Source organism: Gossypium raimondii, chromosome 13 (assembly GCF_025698545.1).
Source record: "Gossypium raimondii isolate GPD5lz chromosome 13, ASM2569854v1, whole genome shotgun sequence".
Taxonomy (NCBI): Eukaryota; Viridiplantae; Streptophyta; class Magnoliopsida; order Malvales; family Malvaceae; genus Gossypium; species Gossypium raimondii.
Genome location: NC_068577.1, coordinates 56,691,077 through 56,711,042, shown reverse-complemented (window position 1 = coordinate 56,711,042; position 19,966 = coordinate 56,691,077). Strand labels below are relative to the sequence as shown.

At 34.0% G+C, this 19,966-nt stretch overlaps 3 protein-coding genes across 3 annotated transcripts; all 3 read left to right on the top strand.

Annotated features, from left to right (window-relative positions):
* Nucleotides 1-794: 794 nt before the first annotated feature.
* On the top strand, nucleotides 795-3,288 carry LOC105781755 (uncharacterized). The gene is made up of 2 exons (XM_012606265.2): nucleotides 795-1,164; nucleotides 3,025-3,288. The coding sequence occupies exon 1, from the start codon at nucleotides 882-884 to the stop codon at nucleotides 1,152-1,154; it is 273 nt and encodes a 90-aa protein (XP_012461719.1). The 5' UTR covers nucleotides 795-881; the 3' UTR covers nucleotides 1,155-1,164; nucleotides 3,025-3,288.
* Nucleotides 3,289-4,403: 1,115 nt separating this feature from the next.
* On the top strand, nucleotides 4,404-6,578 carry LOC105781754 (uncharacterized). Its single transcript, XM_012606264.2, has 2 exons — nucleotides 4,404-4,801; nucleotides 6,267-6,578. The coding sequence occupies exon 1, from the start codon at nucleotides 4,519-4,521 to the stop codon at nucleotides 4,789-4,791; it is 273 nt and encodes a 90-aa protein (XP_012461718.1). The 5' UTR covers nucleotides 4,404-4,518; the 3' UTR covers nucleotides 4,792-4,801; nucleotides 6,267-6,578.
* Nucleotides 6,579-8,654: 2,076 nt separating this feature from the next.
* Nucleotides 8,655-19,670, top strand: LOC105781746 (DNA ligase 4). The gene is made up of 25 exons (XM_052626611.1): nucleotides 8,655-9,184; nucleotides 9,692-9,777; nucleotides 9,854-9,990; nucleotides 10,219-10,293; nucleotides 10,530-10,621; nucleotides 10,893-10,964; nucleotides 11,151-11,230; nucleotides 11,343-11,390; nucleotides 11,638-11,793; nucleotides 12,482-12,557; nucleotides 13,430-13,554; nucleotides 13,673-13,707; nucleotides 13,783-13,841; nucleotides 14,784-14,867; nucleotides 15,283-15,378; nucleotides 15,479-15,527; nucleotides 15,687-15,774; nucleotides 15,870-16,073; nucleotides 16,290-16,415; nucleotides 16,532-16,631; nucleotides 16,726-16,831; nucleotides 17,021-17,151; nucleotides 17,294-17,455; nucleotides 17,868-18,023; nucleotides 18,713-19,670. Exons 1-25 carry the CDS (start codon nucleotides 8,763-8,765, stop codon nucleotides 19,491-19,493), a joined length of 3,546 nt encoding a protein of 1,181 aa, XP_052482571.1. The 5' UTR covers nucleotides 8,655-8,762; the 3' UTR covers nucleotides 19,494-19,670.
* Nucleotides 19,671-19,966: the final 296 nt, after the last annotated feature.

Sequence of the window (19,966 nt, the reverse complement as noted above, 5' to 3'; positions counted from 1 at the left end):
ACTTTATCTCAATTTATAAAAAAAAATTGATATTAGCTTATAAGAATATGGCATGTCATACGCTTTTGTCTAAATTGATAAAATTGATAGTTTATGGACCATTTTCAACCAAAAGAGAAACTATAAGGATTAGTTTAAGCATTGGGCATAGTTTACAAGCCAATTTACTAATAAATCCTTTTTTAATGGATGTAATTGTTAGAAGGGTTACATCTTTATTTGGTTTCTAAAATTAGTAACTATTCTTACATTTGGGTTTGAGCTTTTTTTTTTGTCCAAGTTTTGTCATGAATTTGGCAGTTGTTCCCACATGGGAACAATTGCCAAGTTAGGATCTAACTTAAAAAGTTTAGGTTTCAATGTAAGAACAATTATCAAGTTCAAGGTTTAACTTAAAAAAAAAGAGTCTAAGTCCTAATATGTGACTAGTTGCCAAGTTCAGATCCTAAGAATTGATTTAACCTTTGTAGGAAGAACGATTATCAAGTTCAACTCTTGAAAGTAACATTGTTAGGAGGAGAGCCATCACAGTCCCTAAATGTGAACTATAAAATGGACATGAATAATAAAATTTTTAAAATATATAAACAAATTAATATATTTCTTAATATTGAAGCCAAACTCATATATCAAATTAAAAAAAAAATTAAAGTGAAATTTGAAGCCAAACTCAAGGATTAAATTAGAAAAAAAAACTAAGATACTAAATTGAACATGGAAGCCAAATCCAAGTACCAAATTGTATATTATCCCTAAAAATTTTACATTTTAACCAAATTGATCAATCTTCATATCGAAACCATAGATACTTCCCATTTCCGCACACGACGTACCGAGCCCCACCCCAGGAAATTAGGGTTTGATTGAAATTGGAGAAAGAAATGGCGATGAGGAAAATTTACAGCGAGATAAAGGGGATGAAATTGAAAGAAGTTCCCGGGTACTTCAAGCCGATGCTTTCTGTGGGGTTTGTGAAGAAATCTATTCAGAGGGGTTTAGACAATTACCATGCTAAGTACATTGAGACTGATTCCATCGAACCTCTTTACCATATCTGTTTCGGTGGGATGATCTTTTCTTATCTCGTCGCTCTTCCCAATGAGCGTCGTCACCTCGAGCACAAGCGGCATGCCGAGCAACATGGTCATCATTAATCCCATTCAGGTGCTCTTCATCCCAATATTTATTGTTGGGTTTGTGTTTTCTTTTCTTTTTTTGGTAGGTATTTATGCTTCGTTGTTGAAATGTGGGTAAATTTGGGTTTAGATCAATGTGTTCTTTCTTTTTACGAATGGTGATTCAATTGAGCTTTTGTCTGTTCTAAATCTTGCTTGGATTTCGAATCTTGAAATGCCTTGGGCTTGCTAATGCTTATTGAACTTGCGATGCTAGTACTCTTTGGTTTTTAGATATAAATTTGGTTAAAGAGTGTTGTGGTTGCTTTAGTTTTATGTAACAAGCTTTCAAAAGAAGTGATTCGATTGCATTTACGTGGTTACGTTTTTCATTGGATTGTGAGGCAGTTTTGATGTTTTAAGGTAATGAAGTTTATGTGATGATGGTTTGTAACTTCCTTCATTGATGCACTTGTTTGCTATGTTGCTCGGACTCTTCATGTTTCTTTACCTGTTCTGACATATGGATATGGGATATAGCCTCCAAGGATCCTCTAAATTCGCGGAAAAACTTAGAAAAGACTAACCATTCTTGTGTCTGATACATACTCGTGTCCAACACTCACACTTGTCTGAGTATCTTAGCTTGTTTGTATCTGGTAGCTTTATTTGGTCATAGAAGATTTCTGCCTTCTTTACTAGATTGTTTTAGCTAACATTATTAGAATCGGGAATGAAATGTAATGATCTTTCCTCGATAATTATTTTCATTGTACTCTTTTTGTCGGCATCCTTGGAAACTTTGGTGGACTGATTGTCATCTGATAAACAAATGTTGGGTTGAAGGGAGATGTATATGTGAGCTCTGCAGTTTGAGCATGCTTCTGAGACCCTAACATTCTGAAAGACCATATAGTATATATATACGTATTATATTTTGAGGCAATTTATTGTTCCCGTAAAGTAATTGGAGTATCGGAGTGTGATATCGTGTTTAAACAGCTTTTGCTCAATCTGACAGGTTGGAAAAGAAAGTTTTTATTGTATTATGTATGTGCATAAGTGCATAACTTTATAGAGATGGTGAGAAGTTAGTCTATTATGATAGCTCGAGTCCACTATTAAACCAACGCTTCGTGCTGCTGTAAGTGTAAATTTTGTAAAATAATAGGATATGAATTCCATCTCATGATGATACCAAATCCTGTTGTTCTGTGTGACTAAAATTTGAAAACTCGGGTTTATTAAAATGGTGTTATACTGTTCTCAATTGCCATTATTAAAATGGTGTTATACTGTTCTCAATTGCCATTCTCTATTACTTATATTTATCATGAGCACGCACACATATTTGATAAATGTCTTCTCATAGTTGAGTTTTTTTGTTTCATAGATGTCCAAGTACCATGGAGGCTCCTGTACTAGAACTTAGATTGCATTTTGTCCCATTTACTTAAAAAATGAGCAAATAAGTCCTTGTACGTTATATCAAAGAGCAAATTGGTTATTTCTGTTAAAAACTTCATCCATTTCTATTGTAAAAAACTAGCATGGCTGATAGAAGAACCAGATAGTTACACGTGGCACGCGTATCTCATTCTAACGTGCAAGGATCAGTTTTTAACCGTAGAAATGGATGGATTTTTAAACAGAAAGACCAGTTTGCTCTTTTTTCTAATGTGCAGGGACTAATTTGCCCATTTTTTGAGTAGAGGGGGAAAAATGTAATTTGACTCTTAATACATGGGCCTCGATGGTACTTTTACATTGGTTATAATGATTTTTCATGCGTTATATTAAACATGAAGTACCTACTGTTCTGAAGCATAATCATGCCTAATATCTGATTACTTGTATTTATATCTATGCTTAGCTTATATTAATGATTTCCTAATCTAATTTTTTGCAGCTTAAAGATGGGCCGGGTTGGGCTTTTCTCGGGTTATGGGGTGACCATTTGGTTGTTATTATTTGTGAACATTGTAGGCAGGAAGATACTGTCTTGATCAATGCATTGCAGCATTAAGTAAGAAAATAAAGATATCTTTTTGTTTGTTTTTATAAGTAAGAAAATAAAGGTATCTTTTTGTTTGTTTTTATAAGTGAAAGGCTACCATGGAAACACAATTTGATTTTTTGCTATGGTAAGGCATGTATTGCTGATTTCTATTTATTTATTCATCTTTTATTTCCATGGTTGTTTTTATGGGGATAAGTTGAAAAAAAGTAAAAATTAATAAATTACTGAATTAATTATTATCGTTTAAATGTAGGTAAACTACATCAAGATTACTAAACTATTAGTAAATATACATTTTGGTCATTTAATTTCAAAAGGTTATAAAATGATCATTGAATTATTTGAAAGTTTTTAATTTATTGGGTTGTTAAAATAACTAATTTATGAGTTTTTTTATTTGCACAACTTGCATCAATTGAAAGCTCTCATTTTTTTCTTTTACAGTTCAGTTTTTTCAAGAAATATCTTTAAACATCACGAATTTGAGAATTTAAATTCAAACAGCTTTCTTCTTCGATTTTTACATTGGTCGTGTTCGATTTAGATCTAAGTTATATTCTTCTTACTTGTCGATGGTATTAATCTATAGTATCAATTGTTGAATTATTGTTTAGAACTCACTAGCTAGATTTTTTTAAAATTAACAATCTAGTGATTTGAATTTTTTTCAAAGTTCGGTAATTTAAATTAAATTTTTGAATAATTTAATAATTATTTTGTAATTTTTAAAGTTGAGTGATTAATATATAAATTTATGAATAATTTAATATAATAGTAAAAGAATAAAATGAGCTATCTCGAAATTGAATTTTATTTATAAGATTTCTTTTAAATAATAACGAAATTGCCATTACTCAATGATGAATCATTACAATTCATCCAATTTGCCAACCAATTAAGTGTCTTTATTTATTTTTATTATTATAAAATTTAGAGTTAATTTTTCATTTTTATTTATAAGAAACTTCAACTTTTAGATTTAAAATGTAAATTTAATTATTAATGTTGTTAGTATTTTTCTGTTAAATTTAAATTTATTGTAATATTTCTTATGTTACATGATTAATTTTTCTATTTCAAAATGTCTCCAATGAATATAAAAAAGTCATCAGCCTAATAATTGGACTTGGAAATTTTTTAATCTTAAAAATAGAAGGATGAATTCTAAATATATTAAAAGTATAGGGACTCAAAAGCATATTTTAACATTTGGGAAATCCAGTTTATTCTAAAGAAATAATCAAGCAGGGCTGGCCCAACGTGAAAAGCCTTTGTTCAACCTTTTCTTTTCCTTCTTCAATTTGTTTAGATCTTCCCCATTCCCGTAGGCCACGCAGTGAGCAAAATAAGGAAAATTTAGGGTTTTATTTGAATTAGGGGAAAATGGCGATGAGGAAAGTTTACAGCGAGATAAAAGGTATGAAATTGAAGGAAGTTCCTGGTTACTTCAAGCCGATGCTATCTATGGGTTACTTGAAGAAATCTGTTCAGAGGGGTTTGGACAATTACCATGCTAAGTACATTGAGACTGATTCTATCGAACCTCTCTACCATGTCTGTTTCGGTGGGATGATCTTTTCTTACCTTGTTGCTCTTCCCAACGAGCGTCGCCACCTCGAGCACAAGCAGCATGCTGAGCAACACGGTCATCATTAATCCCATCTAGGTACTTTTCTTCTCGTTTTTATTTTTGGATTTTTGGGAGATTCATTGGCATGGCTTGTCCTTTTAGATTGATGATTGTTAGTTCTTTTTTTTGATGGAATGAGAAATTTCATTTATAGTTGTTGAAATGTGGGTGAATTTGTGTTTAGATCGATTTTTTTTTGTGATCTTTTATTTTCATGATTGATGATTTAATTGAGCTTTTGTTTGTCCTAAATATTTGTGTCTTATTTTAATTGAATTTTATTGCTATGATGGCTTAACGCGTTTGGTGAGTCTTCTTAAAATTCTAAATGGGGAAAAGTCTTCCAAGTGTTATCTGTCCGGACAGAACCCTCTACGGGTCTGTATTGTCCTTGGGCGGGGTTTGGTCTCCCGGCTCTGCGGAGAGAGCCCGACTGCCTGAAATGGTGGATTGAACAGAGTGAGAGCGCCTTGTTGAAATGGACTGTGCTTGACTCATGGCTAGCTACCAAGGAGTTGTGAGCATCCACCGGTAGGGTTTGAACCTAAGTTGCCTAATGTTGTCATTTAAGGGGCATGGGTTCAAACTCTACCATAGGCAAATGTCCATATTCCCTTTGTAGGTAGCTGTGTGCCATGCATGGTCCATTTCAAAAAGGTGCTCCCACTTTGTTGAACTCCCCAGTCCCCACTTAAGACACTCGGGCTGTCTGCTCTCTGCAGAGTTGGGTGACAAAACCTTGACTTGGGACAATACCGACCTATACAACATTTTGGAGACTTCTCTCGAACAAGCTGGCTTCCCCTCAACAATTACCCACTTCTAGAAGATAATGAATGTATTGACACTTGGCATTACATCCCATGGGCAGAGAAGCAAAGCAAATATGTTGAGTAACAGATCATATGTTTCGTGAACCATATAGACTGTTGGCATACATAGTATCTTCATTTCCTAAGCTGACCAGATAAGTTTCATAGAAACAATAGAACAAATATTGTGGCTGATATGAGAAGATGGCATTTGGTACATTTCTTGAAATTTTAATTGCAGTGTAAAGGTGCTATGTTTACATTTGTAGTGTTTTCAATGCAATCACATTTATTCGAAAAATTTGGTCATAAGGGCTATGTTCAATTTCAATTGATAAATAATTGTGTGTTAGGATCTTTTCTCTCTTTTTTTTTGTTCTGGGGCAGTGCCTAGTGGAGAGTCTAGGAGGGTGGTGATAGGAACTTTGTTGAAGCTGTGTGTGAAATTGGTAGTAAAGGATGTGATTTGGTATTCCAATTCTCGAAGATAATTAATCTCTCTTGCTCTATGTCTATGCCTAAAAATACGAAACTCGGTTTTGTATACAGTGGTATGCTGTTCTCATAAGAAAAGAAAACTAATTGGTGTTAAAATGCCATTCAACTTTCCCTGCATTCCCTGATTTTAACAATATTAGCTTATTATTTTTACTGGTTGGTCATAAGATTTTCATGTATTATTTTTGCAGCTTTAAAGATGGTTCGGATCGTTGTTGTGCCCTTCTCAGTTTTATCCGGTAACAATTCGATTTGCTTAATGCTTTTTGGTTGTAATTTGTGAACAATGTAGGCAGAGGAAGATGCTGTCTTGATCAAATGCAAAAATAAAAGAGTACAATTTTCTTTAAAATAAGTGAAAGACTATTAGACTACCATGGAAACACAATATGCTGTTTGGTATGGTATAGACTACCATGGAAACACAGTATGCTGTTTGGTATGGTATGTGTTGCTGGTTTCTGTTGATTTGATTAATAAGGGTTTGTTTCATTTTTATTTTACTTGATGATTATCTTTTGCTACATAAATAGTATACTAAGAACCATAAAAAAATTAAATCAAAAGATCGTAGAAGAGACACTAAGCTGTGGTATAGAGGAGGCCATCCCTTTTGTGCAACATCTAATGCAAAGCTTTACTGCAATTTCAATGACATCGACACACTTTTCCAACCGCACGTTTTGTATATGGTGTTTAAAACCACTGCCTCATGGCATGCTCCGATAAACTCGACCATAATTCGATTTGTCGACACTGTAACTTCCAATGCCGGTAACTCTAATAGCTTAATTAATATGATTTTTTTGTGTATAGTGGGATGGTTAAGGTCTCGAGGTCTTGGTCTTTAGTCTTTACCAATGTTGCGAAGGTTTCATTGGTCAAGGTCTTTTTAGCATATTACGGAGTATGTTATATTATTATGTAATGTAAGATTTGTTGTTTATAGATGACGAAATGTAAGATTATTTAAAGCATATTTTATTAAATTGTATTTAGAACTTTTTCTTGCTTTACAAAAGTTAAAGATTATAATATTTTATTTTACTAATAAATGGATGCAATTTTAATAAAATAAATTTTATATATTTTTAAAATAAATAAATAAAATAGAATGGGAATGGGAATGAACAATAAGCAATTAGAGTGCTCTTTTATCAGTGACAAGAAGAAGAAGAAAAATAAGCTTTTTGTATTAAAAATATGCTATTTGTTATGGTTTAGGACAAATTAGACTAAAATGATAAATATAAGTAAAATTATTATAAAATAATATTAATGCAATAGACAAAATGTAAAATAGTATATTGAATGTTTATTTTTTAACTTGGGGTAATAAATAAGGTTGGATTGTAAAATGAAGAAAATATATAATAGAATTAAATAATTTAATTAATTAGCTTTTATTATTCATTTTGATTTAACTAAAATGAATAAAATCATTAAAAACAATATATAATTATAAAAATGTCTGAGTTCAAAATATATATATATATATAATGTCTCTTTAAAAATAATGTCACATTATTAAAAGGGATGAATTTCAAAATTATATACTGAACTTTGGTTCAATGTGTAATTTTTGTATGAACTTTAATTTTGTGCAATTTTATACATAAAATTTTGGATCAATTATTGACATAGGATCATTTTATGTTTATATATTACATACAGATAATTATATTTATCCAATATAAAAGTAAATTGATGTATTTATTTCTTTAAATGCGTATGATCGAATCAAAATCAAAGTTTCATGTATACATTTGAACTACAATCAAAGTTTTATGTGTATAATTGTACCAAATCAAATTTCATGTATCAAATTGCATATTGAATCAAAGGTTATGTATAATTTTGAGATTTATCCCTTTCTAAAAAAATCAATTTTATATAAAAAGTAACTACACCCAAGGTTACTAAATTATTAGTAAATTTATGTTTTGGTCAATCAATTTAAAAGAAGTTACAAAATGATTATTGAATTATTTGAAATATTTCATTTAAGTCACAGAATTATTTGAAAGTTTTTATCTAAGTTGGGCTGTTTTTTTCTTTGAAGTTCAACTAATGAGCTCCAAATGATGATTTGACGATTGGTATAGTGGATCAGTACTCATCGATGAATAGAAGAAAGCTATTTGGATTATTGATTCATAGATTTGTGACGTTAAAAGCTGTTTAATGAAAAAAACGAACCTGTTGAAAAAAAAAAGAGAATAAGAGCTTTCAATTGGTGTAAACAATGCAAACAGAGAATGTCATATTGCTTTGATTTTAATAGCAAGTAACTTAAATAAAACTTTCCAACAGAAAAATGATCATTTTATAATTTTTTGAGGTTAAATGACTAAAACGTAAACTTGTTAATAGTTTCGTGATGATAAGATATAATTTACCGCATAAAAAAATTCACTTTAACCAGAAAATGTTACCGAATCAGCCGTAAATCCCCAATTTAAAGTTTGAACCGAGTACCAAACTCACAATTTGTCCTTTTATTTTCTTAAAACGGTGACGTAGCTCGGTTCTTCTTCGTCCTTCCTCTGCAAGCTATTAAAACGGAACGCAAAACCGGCAGTTTAAATTCTCAAAGCTACAAAACTAAACCAGAAGCACCGTTCTCTCTATTTCATCTAACACCAAAAAAAAGAAATTCAAACAACAAAGAAAAAATTTTAAATAAAATGACGGAAGAAATAAAGTTAAGCGTTGTAGTGAGTTTATTCACATGGATCCAGAGGAGCCGACCGTCGGCGAAGCGGTCTAAGTTTCGTAAATTCCTCGATACGTTTTGTACACCTTCCGATTACTTCAGTGCTATGCGGCTTATCCTTCCTTCACTCGATCGAGAACGTGGAACTTACGGCCTCAAGGAGTCTGTTCTCGCAATTTGCCTCATCGATGCTCTCGGCATGTCGAGGGATTCTGCTGATGCTCTACGTCTTATCAATTGGCGCAAAGGTGGAGCTAATACTGGTGCTAATGCTGGAAACTTTGCTCTTGTTGCTGCTGAGGTTTTGCAGCGTAGGCAAGGTACGGTTTCCGGGGGACTTACTATCAAGGAGTTGAATGAGTTGCTTAATCGATTGGCTTCTGCTGAAAGCAGGTGATTTGTTTTACTTGTTATTGCCTTTCGTTCTGCTTATTTGAAAGTTAATTGGAAAAAAAAAAAAAGAGATGAAAGTTGTTGTGGTTGACCTAAAGTGAGCTAGAAGTTCGAATGCAATACATGTTAGGAGATGATTGTTTCATATAAATGTAAGAAGATATTTAAAAAGAAAAAGAATGAAATTGAGAAATTTCAAGATTATCATTTTTATTTTAATCAATGGATTGTTTCCCGCTTTTTTTTTTTTCTGGAAAAAAATTGAACATTGATTGTCGAACTCAGGCTAATAATTCAAAAGTTGTATTTGTTACTCATGACATTGGTTCCAGTAGTATCCAACTGTTTCAAATTCATTGAAGTTTTGCTTTTGTAACCAAATGAGCTTTTGACTTTTTGTTTCTTGAATAAAAAACAATTAGAAAAAGTAATAACTAAATGTAGTACAAGGTGTTGTAAATGCATTACATGAATATTTGGTCCTGTCCTCTATGTTTTTGACGTCAGGGCTGAGAAGACTGCAATCCTTGCTACTTTGATTAATAAGACAAATGCACAGGAAATGAAGTGGGTTATCATGATTATTCTAAAAGGTATTATTTAGCACCTGAACTCTTGAGTTTTCTGTCTGCTGTGAAAGCTTTGATCCCTAGTTTACTTTTCCTGCAGATCTCAAGTTGGGAATTAGTGAGAAGAGCATATTTCAGGAATTTCATCCAGATGCCGAAGACTTGTTTAATGTCACGTGTGACCTAAAATTGGTTTGTGAAAAGTTAAGGGATCGTACTCAGCGTCATAAGCGTCAGGTGTGTTATACACATTGAGGCTACTCTCAGATTCTCTTTTAACTGCCTCTGTTGGGTTAAGTGTCTAAATTTTTATTGGCCTGTAGTGTTCTAAAGCTATCAGTTGAGGGACTTCTTTTTAGACAAATCTATCCTTATTTGTACTGAAGTAAAGAAATATTCCATGAACAATCATCTAATCCAGATAGTAATAGTATATTCTCCAAGTGACATTACTCTTATTTTCAGGACATTGAGGTTGGAAAGGCTGTACGCCCACAACTAGCTTTGAGAGTTCGTGATCCAGCTGCTGCATGGAAAAAGGTAAGGTGTTGCATAGTTGGCTTCAAAAAGTTACAGCTGATCTTTGTCCCAAATAGTCAGTAATGGAGTAATAGCATCCATTTTTTATTTTATTCTTAATGACATCAGAATTCAAACTTTTTTAAGGATTATTGTTACTCTCAACAGTTCCTATCTCTTCATCTTATGTTACTTTCCTTTAACTTTTTTATATATTTTCCTAGTGAATAATCTTTAATTCTCTTCCCCTTTCCTAGCTTCATGGTAAGGAGGTAGTTGTTGAGTGTAAATTTGATGGTGATCGCATCCAAATCCACAAAAATGGAACAGACATACACTACTACTCCAGGTGAGCAGCTACAACCCCCCCCCCCCAAGGTCTCCTTTCGATATATCAAGTTTAGTGCAACTGAAGCATAGAATACCCTTTTTGGTGGTCAAACCTCCCTGCAACAGTAGGATCCATTCCTCCTTGAGCTATCAAAACTGGAACGAAAAGGGGGGAATAGGAAAATGGCTTTTCATATTGCTCTTCCTTAGAGAAAAAAGGGTGTTCTGTTTATGTGAAGCGCACATGAAGTTGGTAATTATAATGTGTTCTGTTGGCTCTAACTTAACAGGAATTTTCTTGATCATTCTGAATATCAGCACGGGATGTCAAATATTATTACACAAAATATTTTGGTTGATAGGTGAGATTTTCTAGTTTAAAACAGTCAAACTTGTATTATTTTGAAGAATTTTAGCCTTTTTACTTGTATTCTATTTTTCATTTCATCCAAGGGTATGTTCTGTAGATGTATACTTGATGACTAATGGCTCCTTTTAGACGTGTTTTTATCATTTCTGCTTAATTGTTTCCTTTTAATGTTGTGCAGGTGTATACTTGATGGAGAAATGTTAGTTTGGGATTCCACTTTAAATCAGTTTGCTGAGTTCGGGTCAAATCAGGAAATAGGTTCTTATATTTCTTATTCTTATTCCCACATATTTTCATTTTCTACTCTTTTCTACTTGAGCATCTTGCATAGTTATTATAAATTAATGAGTTGTTATTATCCTGTTTACAGCCAAGGCAGCAAAAGATGGCCTTGATAGTGACAGACAGGTTTTGTGCTGTACAGAACTTGTTTTTCTTATCACTAATTACAATTGTGGAGAATATTTTCTTGAAGTTTGATGTATATGTTAATTTTCCTTTTTCCTTTCTCTTTGGTGCAGTTATGTTGTATCCTTTCATGCATAACCTGAAGCAAGTTGCAGGTCTTGCTTTCTAACATGTTGATATTGTTATATTGGCCTAAAATAAATTTACTCACTTCTCGGAACATGTGAACTTTTCAAGTACCCTTAACTATGGGCTAGATGTTGCATTTGACATTCTTTATGTTGGGGATACAAGTGTTATTCACCAAAGTTTGAAGGAACGGCATGAGCTTCTTCAAAAAGTTGTGAAGCCTTTGAAGGGTCGTTTAGAGATTTTAGTGCCTAATGGTGGTCTCAATGCACATCGTCCTCCTGGTAAAGAATAGTAATATTACAACCTCCGTCCTGGGTATTTTAAATTTTTTTTTTTTAGTTGGCACTTATTATTCATGCAAACACAACATTTTCTTATGAAAACAACTCAACACCAGATCCAAGCTGAATTTATAACTTTATATAATTAGCATGGATGTCACCTTTTATGTAAGTCCAGAACCACTACGGTAGATATGAGTTGATTCATATTTGCTAATAACATGAACTGCTTGCTAGTAAGACAACCTTTTTGGTTCAAATGCAGAATCAAGCAGTGGTTTGCTCTATGCAAAGTGAAAAGGGGAGAGAGAAGGAGATTTCTATTGTGTCTCGAAATTCGATGGAGTGTAGTCTAGTCACATAGTTAACAAATACAAGTGGAATTAGAATTTGATGATTAATGGTTCACTTGGTTCTGTTACATCTTTTGAAGAATCTCCATTTTCTAACTGTTGTAGTCTTAATCTGATGTTTGTTGAGTGTCTTAGCCTCTGCAATTATGGGCCTCTGTTATGTACTTAAAATTCTCAACATACTGGTGGCTGAATATTGTATGACTTAGGGGCTTTCCCATGATTACCCATTGTATAAATATATGGCGAGTTCTGTGAATTTCTGAATTGCACACATATTTTTTTAGTTTTTACTTATGAGAAAAGCAGCAATGATTTCTACCCTAATCTTGCAGGGGAACCTTGTTGGTCATGTATTGCTCACAGTGTGAATGATGTTGAGAGATTTTTCAAGGAAACAATTGAAAATAGGTCTGTTGTTTTTCTAAAAGCTTCTCATATCTATATATTTATATATATATTAAGTTGTATGACCTTTCCTCAGTATATGCAATATGCATTAATTTGGAATTTTCTTTTGATTGGTCATTTATGGGTGTAAATAAACTGTTATCTACTACTTGTGCTTTTGGAAATACCCCTTTTCATATGTTTGGTCTTGCAGAAATCTCAGGTCAATTGTGGGTTTCAGTTTTTGGGTTGTATCTATGAATCTTGGCTTGGTTCACTATGATGATATAACTGTAGTCTGCTGTTAGAGTGCTGACTTTTAGTTCCGGTGTCCTAGGAATCAAACCTTGGCAACCTTAACTGTGTGTAAATATATTACGTGGACTGGATTATAGCACACTTACAACGTGTGTGAAAAAAATTTATGTGAAAATATATTCATAAAAAATTATATAAAAACAAATGAGGCTTTGGTTGAAATGTCAGCATTAAGGCTTTGGGAACCTTGATGTCCTAGGTTCAAGTCCTACCACTTGCGGCTTTATTCTGGGTTCAAATTATTTTTTATAGATTTTATATAAAAATATAAAATGTCAAAAACACCCTCATGATAATATTTGTTTCTTTGTAGATAGAAGGGGTTTTACTCAATTACGCATTTTAAGTTAGTAAAGGTATAATAGCTTTTATTATTGCTTAATGTCCCCTTGCAAATACCTGAGCTTATTTTGAAAGGTGTAGGCCTATTATTACTTCAAATAGATAGTAGCTTAGTTTTTTCCCTATTGCTATGGATATGCTTATGGTTTATTCTTTGCTCTTATTGATTACACTGTTGTCATCCATATTTTTATTTTTCAATTCTGACGCTACACTGCTTCTTATCATCTTAGGGATGAAGGAATTGTAATTAAAGACCTTAATTCCAAGTGGGAACCAGGTGATAGAAATGGGAAGTGGTTGAAGTTGAAGCCTGATTACATTCGGGCTGGTTCTGACTTGGATGTTCTCATTATTGGTCTGAAATATTCGTCTTAATCTTTTTGTTTCTTTTCTTGCCATGTAACACATGTTGTCTCAATGTTAAAACTTGCAATTTCTTGCGTGCATTTCAAGATTATTATTTTTGTTTTTAGGAGGGTATTACGGCTCTGGGCGTCGAGGAGGAGAGGTTAGTTTTGTGTCCCTTGTACTTATTTGCTTTTCTTTTTCTTTTTACGCTCTAATCTATATTTAATTTTTGCAGGTAGCTCAATTCTTAGTAGGCCTAGCAGATCGTCCAGACCCCAATGCCTATCCCAGGCGGTAGTATTTAGCAACTCTCTTATCTCTAAGCTCAGTTGTGCACCTATGCCTATATTAGTGAAATATTTCTTTTACTTTCTTGCTATGTTACTTTGAGTTGGATGTGAGTGGTGGTTGCAAGTATGTTCGACATGGAAATGTTTATTTTTCCCAAGTTTTTCACTGTACTTGGAAGATCTTTGGAGGGTCATAATAATTGTATTCCCTTGTCTTGGTACATGTTGGACATAGTTACAGAAAAGGGGAAAAAATAGTCAGAGCAACTTACCGTCTTGCCCATGGTCATAGAAGCCTTTAGGATTGTATATTATTATCTTTTACATTTATATATTATGGATGGTCTGCTGAGCCGTGGTCCATACAGAAATCAGTTGTGTTATCTATATCAGCCTATGCCCCTTTTGAAGTTTGAGACATTGAAATCTTGAGTTCAGAGCATTGTAGTGTTCTCTTGGTAGACCACAGATTGTTAATTTTGTTATTGTCATTGTTTATTCTCTTGAGGACCTCTCTCTCTTAGCTCCTTTGATCTTTTATAGAAAAACAGTGGGCCTCAAATGCGCAGAGGACCAATATTTTAGCCATTTATCGCTTTAGGTTTTAGTTGAATCAACCTTTATGAGTAACCACTGTTGCATAGGCGTGAGCCACAGGACAGGCTATGTGTTGAGTTGCATGGATGCTCTTATTTGGACCAGTTTGTATGGACCTTGATGGTTTCACTCCTCAAAAGACAGAAAGGATTTAATTAAGTTTTTTTAGTGTAGAACTCTTTTTGAGAGCTAAGTGGGCTCAAATAGTTGATATTATGCATCAATAGTTTTAGCAAAAGCATTAGAATAATGTCCCTTAGAGGACACCATGACAGGTAAAACTGGAGACTCAAGTTCTTTAGCCAGGTATAATCCGCCAACTCCCTGATCAAAGGTCCTTTTCTTGCAGATTTATATCCTTCTGCAGGGTTGGTACTGGGTTGACTGATGATGACTTGGAAACTGTTGCAAAGAAATTGAAGCCTTATTTTAGGTACTTTTCTGGAAACTGTTGCTTCCAGGTTTCTATGAGCTGCATTGACTGGCCATTGAAATGACCAAAGTAGCTTTTGCAGTGAGCCTAGCTTCCAGTTACTGGCCTTATGGCCTAGGAACTAAAAGCAGCCTTCTGAATTGTGTTGCTCTATTTATTTATGTATATATTTTAAGGCCTGGTGTGACTTTGAGCATCAGTATCCAGTTGGTTAATCTTAGATTATACACATGCATGCATGCACAAGTGTATCAACTATACATTATTCTTGAATCAAACAACCAGAGATTGATTACTTAATGTGCCAGAATTTGGAAAAGAAACATCTTTCAGTGATAATTACTTGGGTTAGGTGGTTCCTCTTTTACGGAGGAGACATTTTTATATGATTTACTTGGCTGTTATGTGGTGTCAGGAAATATGAATATCCGAAGAAGATGCAACCAAGTTTTTATCAAGTTACTAATCACTCGAAAGAGAGACCTGATGTTTGGATTGAAAGCCCAGAGAAGTTAGCATTTATTTCTTCCTCTATTATGATGGGAAAGGTCATGGTTTTTTTGAAGCACAGTTTTTCAATGTTTGTCTTTATGTTCAATTTCTTGTTGCAGATCAATCATTCTTTCTATCACCAGTGATATCAGGACTATAAGGTCTGAGGTGTGTATTTATAGCCATTTTTTAATTTATATTTTGGTCAGACAAAAGTAATAGTGCTACTCTAGTATTTGGACTTCCCCATTTTCCTTGTTTTATTTAATTGTTTACTCCTGTTCTCTTGATTTATGCTTATTTATGTTCTCTTTGATTTTTTTTCAGGTATTTGCTGCGCCGTACAGCCTGAGATTTCCACGTATTGATAGAGTTAGATATGACAAGCCTTGGCATGAGTGCCTTGGCGTGCAATGTAAGGGGATAGGAAGTATTGTTGCTTTAATTAATGAATTTCTATTTTTGGGGTGTACTCATGTGTCCTCTTTCAATTTCTTGGTTTTGTTTCAGCATTTGTAGAACTGGTGCATTCAAGTAATGGTACCACTCAAAAAGGGACAGAACAGGAAAACCAGCCTGATAGTAAAACAAAACACAAGGCACATGCTAGAAAGGCAGACAAAAAGAATGTCTCCATTGTTCCTTCTCATTTTATTCGGACTGACACGTCCAGCGTAAAGGGAGAAACCTTAATATTTTCAAATCTTATGTTTTGTATCCTTCAGTGAGATTTCCTTAGTTATCAGTTTCATTTTTCTTCTATATTTTATGCATGCATCTGCAGGTGTGTCTATGCCCTCTCCCTCATTGTATGCATTAGTTTTACTACAAGTTCTCCCCCCCTCCCCAACTTTTCAAGATTCTGTCTGTAGATGGCGTGCTGCAGAATCTACCTTTAGTTTTAGTTTGAACTTCCCTTGACATGCATAGACTTTGTTAATGTGCCTCCGACATATTCTCTTGATTCATTTCACAAAATGGTTGTGGAGCATGGGGGAAGGTTCTCGATGAATTTGAACAATTCAGTTACTCATTGTGTTGCAGCTGAAAGCAAAGGTCTTCTCTCTCTCTCTCTCTCTCTCTCACACACACACACACACACATACACACACACACATGCACGCACATCCCCTCCAGTGCTCAATAATAGAGTTAACAAGAGAACTTGTCAGGGATCAAGTATCAGGCAGCAAAGCTGCATGGGGACATTATCCATTACTCTTGGGCCTTGGATTGTTGCTCACAAAAAAAGCTCATTCCTTTGCAGCCAAAGTAAGATTTGCATTCATCAAATTGGAGCTCCCTCCCCTTCTCTTTTCTTTCCTCTATTCTGACAATTCCTTTTACCATATGTTTTCTTTTAAAGGTACTTCCTTTTTCTTTCTGAATCATCAAAGATGAAATTACAGCAAGAAGTTGATCAATACTTTGACCCTTACTATTGGGACCTTGACCTTGTGGATGTCAAACGGGTATATTTATACTCTAGCAACTCATTCTGCTGCATTAACTACCATTGTGCCTGGCAATGATGGACAAACAAGAAATTAGGAAATTCATTCACGATGTTATGATGATAACCACTAATGTTGCTTCCAAATATTTGGTGATTGACCTGTATATTGGATAAAGTAAACTTATGATAGATTTATCTTGTCCAGCTCTTAAACAATATCCAAAGATCTGAAAACTCCAAGACAATTGACTATTACAGAGCGAAGTACTGTCCAAATGATAAATGGTCCCTGTTTCATGGCTGCTCTGTTTACTTCTACTCTTCAGCTGAGTCTCTGTAAGATATATTGCCAATTATGACTCTACATTTATTCTGCTTATTTGTCTTTATTGAGTGAATAACTTCAAGTAGGTGTCTTAGAGTTTGCTACACGGTTGGTTGTTGATTTTCATTCTCATAGGTTGTAGCTTTTATTTAGGAAAGCTGATTGGCAAGTCTTGCTGAATCTAGCACTGAGGAGGTTAAAGCATGAAATTTTAATGGGTGGTGGCAAAATAAGTGAGAATCTCAGCAATGCTACCCATTTGGTAGTCCTCTCAGTACCGGGATTGGATGTGGACTTTGACTCTTTTATTAAGAGGTAATAATGGTCAATATAATTTATTGTTGTGGTTAATGTCATTTGTTGTAATAATGAGCTTCTTTTGACTAGTCTAGGAATCTTGGTTACACTATATGTTCTAACTCTGTCACAGAAAATATAATATTGCATCTTAAACACACGCATTTCAATGGTGCTTTTCTTGTGATCTTTTATTGGAGAATATGACAGTTCCTTTTGCTTGCTTAAGGATTTGAATGCCAAGATACGGGTCTCATATGGCATGGGACAGGATAGTTGTCAGTTTTGTTTGAAAGAACTATCAGCCAAACAAACAATTACCATCCTACAGTTTGCAAATTCTGTAGTTTCAATTGTCTTTGCATTAAAATTTTACAGTTGTCTGTCCAAGTCTAGGGCTGGATTTTTTTTAACTTTGTTCCTTTTGTAGTTGTTCTTTTGAAGAGAAAAATCTTGTGTGGAAAAAGGGGCTTCATGTTGTCAGATCTCAGTGGTTGGAAAATTGCTTAGAGCAGGGACAGAAGTTGCGAGAAGACCAATATAGCTTGAAACCCAATGATTTTGAAGAAACAAACTTCGTAGAAAGGTTTGTGCAAAACACACTTTAAGTTCTGTTAGCATTCTATTCTTAAATATGCTACTGCCTTGTGATATGTTAACTTATTTGAATGCTGAAACTTTACCAACTTTAGACATCGCATATCAGTTCTAACTCTGACAAGACCAGAATTTCGAGATAGGGTTAATCTAGCTCCAAGCAATATGGAAATAAACACCAAACAACCTTTGCATCTATTTTTATATACAAAACCTTTCTTTGAACTAGTCTTTTGCGACTCATTAAAGCCATATGATACTGAGGCTTCACTTACAAGACTAGGATATATCTGTTTCAAGTTCCACTCTGCATTAGAAATCTGCTCTTCATTCATCTTAAATAGAGTTGTTCAAATAGATTTATTCATGCTCTTGATTTCTTCACTTGATCAAATCATTAATCTATTTATCATGATGTTTCTAGCAGTTGGTTTGTCGAAAAAGATTATGTTCTATTAACTGTAATATTTTAATGAACTAGTCACTAAAACCAAGGCTTACATGGTATTTGCACCTTGTAAGAGAATAAACGTGTTGGAACTTTTGAACGTAATGCACATGCATTATGAACAAGAAACTGCTTTGTAACGCATCTTTATACGAGACTTTGTGCCCTTTTTCGTCCTCTGATGTAGATGTCCTAACTAGTAATTGCTTTATGTTATCACTTTTGTGCAGCAAATTGGACCAAAATCTGGAAAAATCCAAGCCAGATTTCAACGGTGTTCAGAACAAGGGTACATGTACTTCACCTGAAAGTAAAACAAAACAGAGAGGAGGCAAAGATCACCCCGAAAAATCAATTTCATCGGTTACACCTAGTCACGGGAACAGGAAGAGAAGACCTGCTAGCAAGAACACAAAGAAAGGAAAAACAGTTGTAACCCGAGCTCAAAGAGTACCAAGACGTCGTGGAAAGATGTCTGTTAAGATTAACGAAGATGGGTCTGAGGAAAGTGGTTCTGATGACAAAACAAATGAGGAGATAAAGAAGGGTGAAGGGTATAATACTGAATGCTACAGAATGGCCGGTAGGGAAAATTTCGAGTTTCATCAAAATCAAGCAGCAGAAGAAAATGCTAGCATAAACTGGCCTAAAAAAGCTCACGATACCGTGATGTGTGAAACAAATAATGACCAACCTGGCAACAAAGCCGAGAAGTTCGACCATATGGAACTAGATGAAGGGAATTACGGCCATGAGATTTCAAACTCAGAAAAGCTAGAAGTTATGGTCGATCCGGTTCGCGCCATGTTACTAGACATGATCCCAAGCCTTGGAATAAAGCATGTCAAAACCACAAATTCTGTTGTCCAAAACGAGAAACCTCACATGGATAACGATGCAGACATTCGTGTCGTAGAGGACGAGAAACTAGATGCCGATTTTATTCCACAGCCTCAAAAGAAAAAGAAAGTGAGTTACAAGGATGTTGCCGGTGAACTACTCAAGGATTAGTAAAAACGTTGTATATATTATATTGCATGGCATTGTACATTTTTATATTATGCATTACATAAATCCTAGGAGACGATAGTAGTTGTAGGTCACCATCGCACAATACTTGGATTGAGCCATTGTATACCTTGTTTCATTTACACTCCATGAGATGATGCATTTAGCTTTGGCAAAGTATATATACAGAAAGTTATTTTCAAAATGAAGATCATAGAAAGCTGCTTTGGAAAGAAAAAATTAAGCACACGTGTATTCATTCGTCATATGGTCTAACATTAATTTTGTTCGGGTCAAGATACCATTCAAGTAAAACTTTTTTAATAAGGTCGAAATACTATTCAAGTAAAACTTTTTTAATAGTGATGGCCTTAGGATTTAAACTTACTCATTTTGAAAGAACACTTTGATGGTTTTTTTTTTAACAATTAAGAACATTTTTTATAATCGAAATTACATTTCTAGATTAGTTCGTC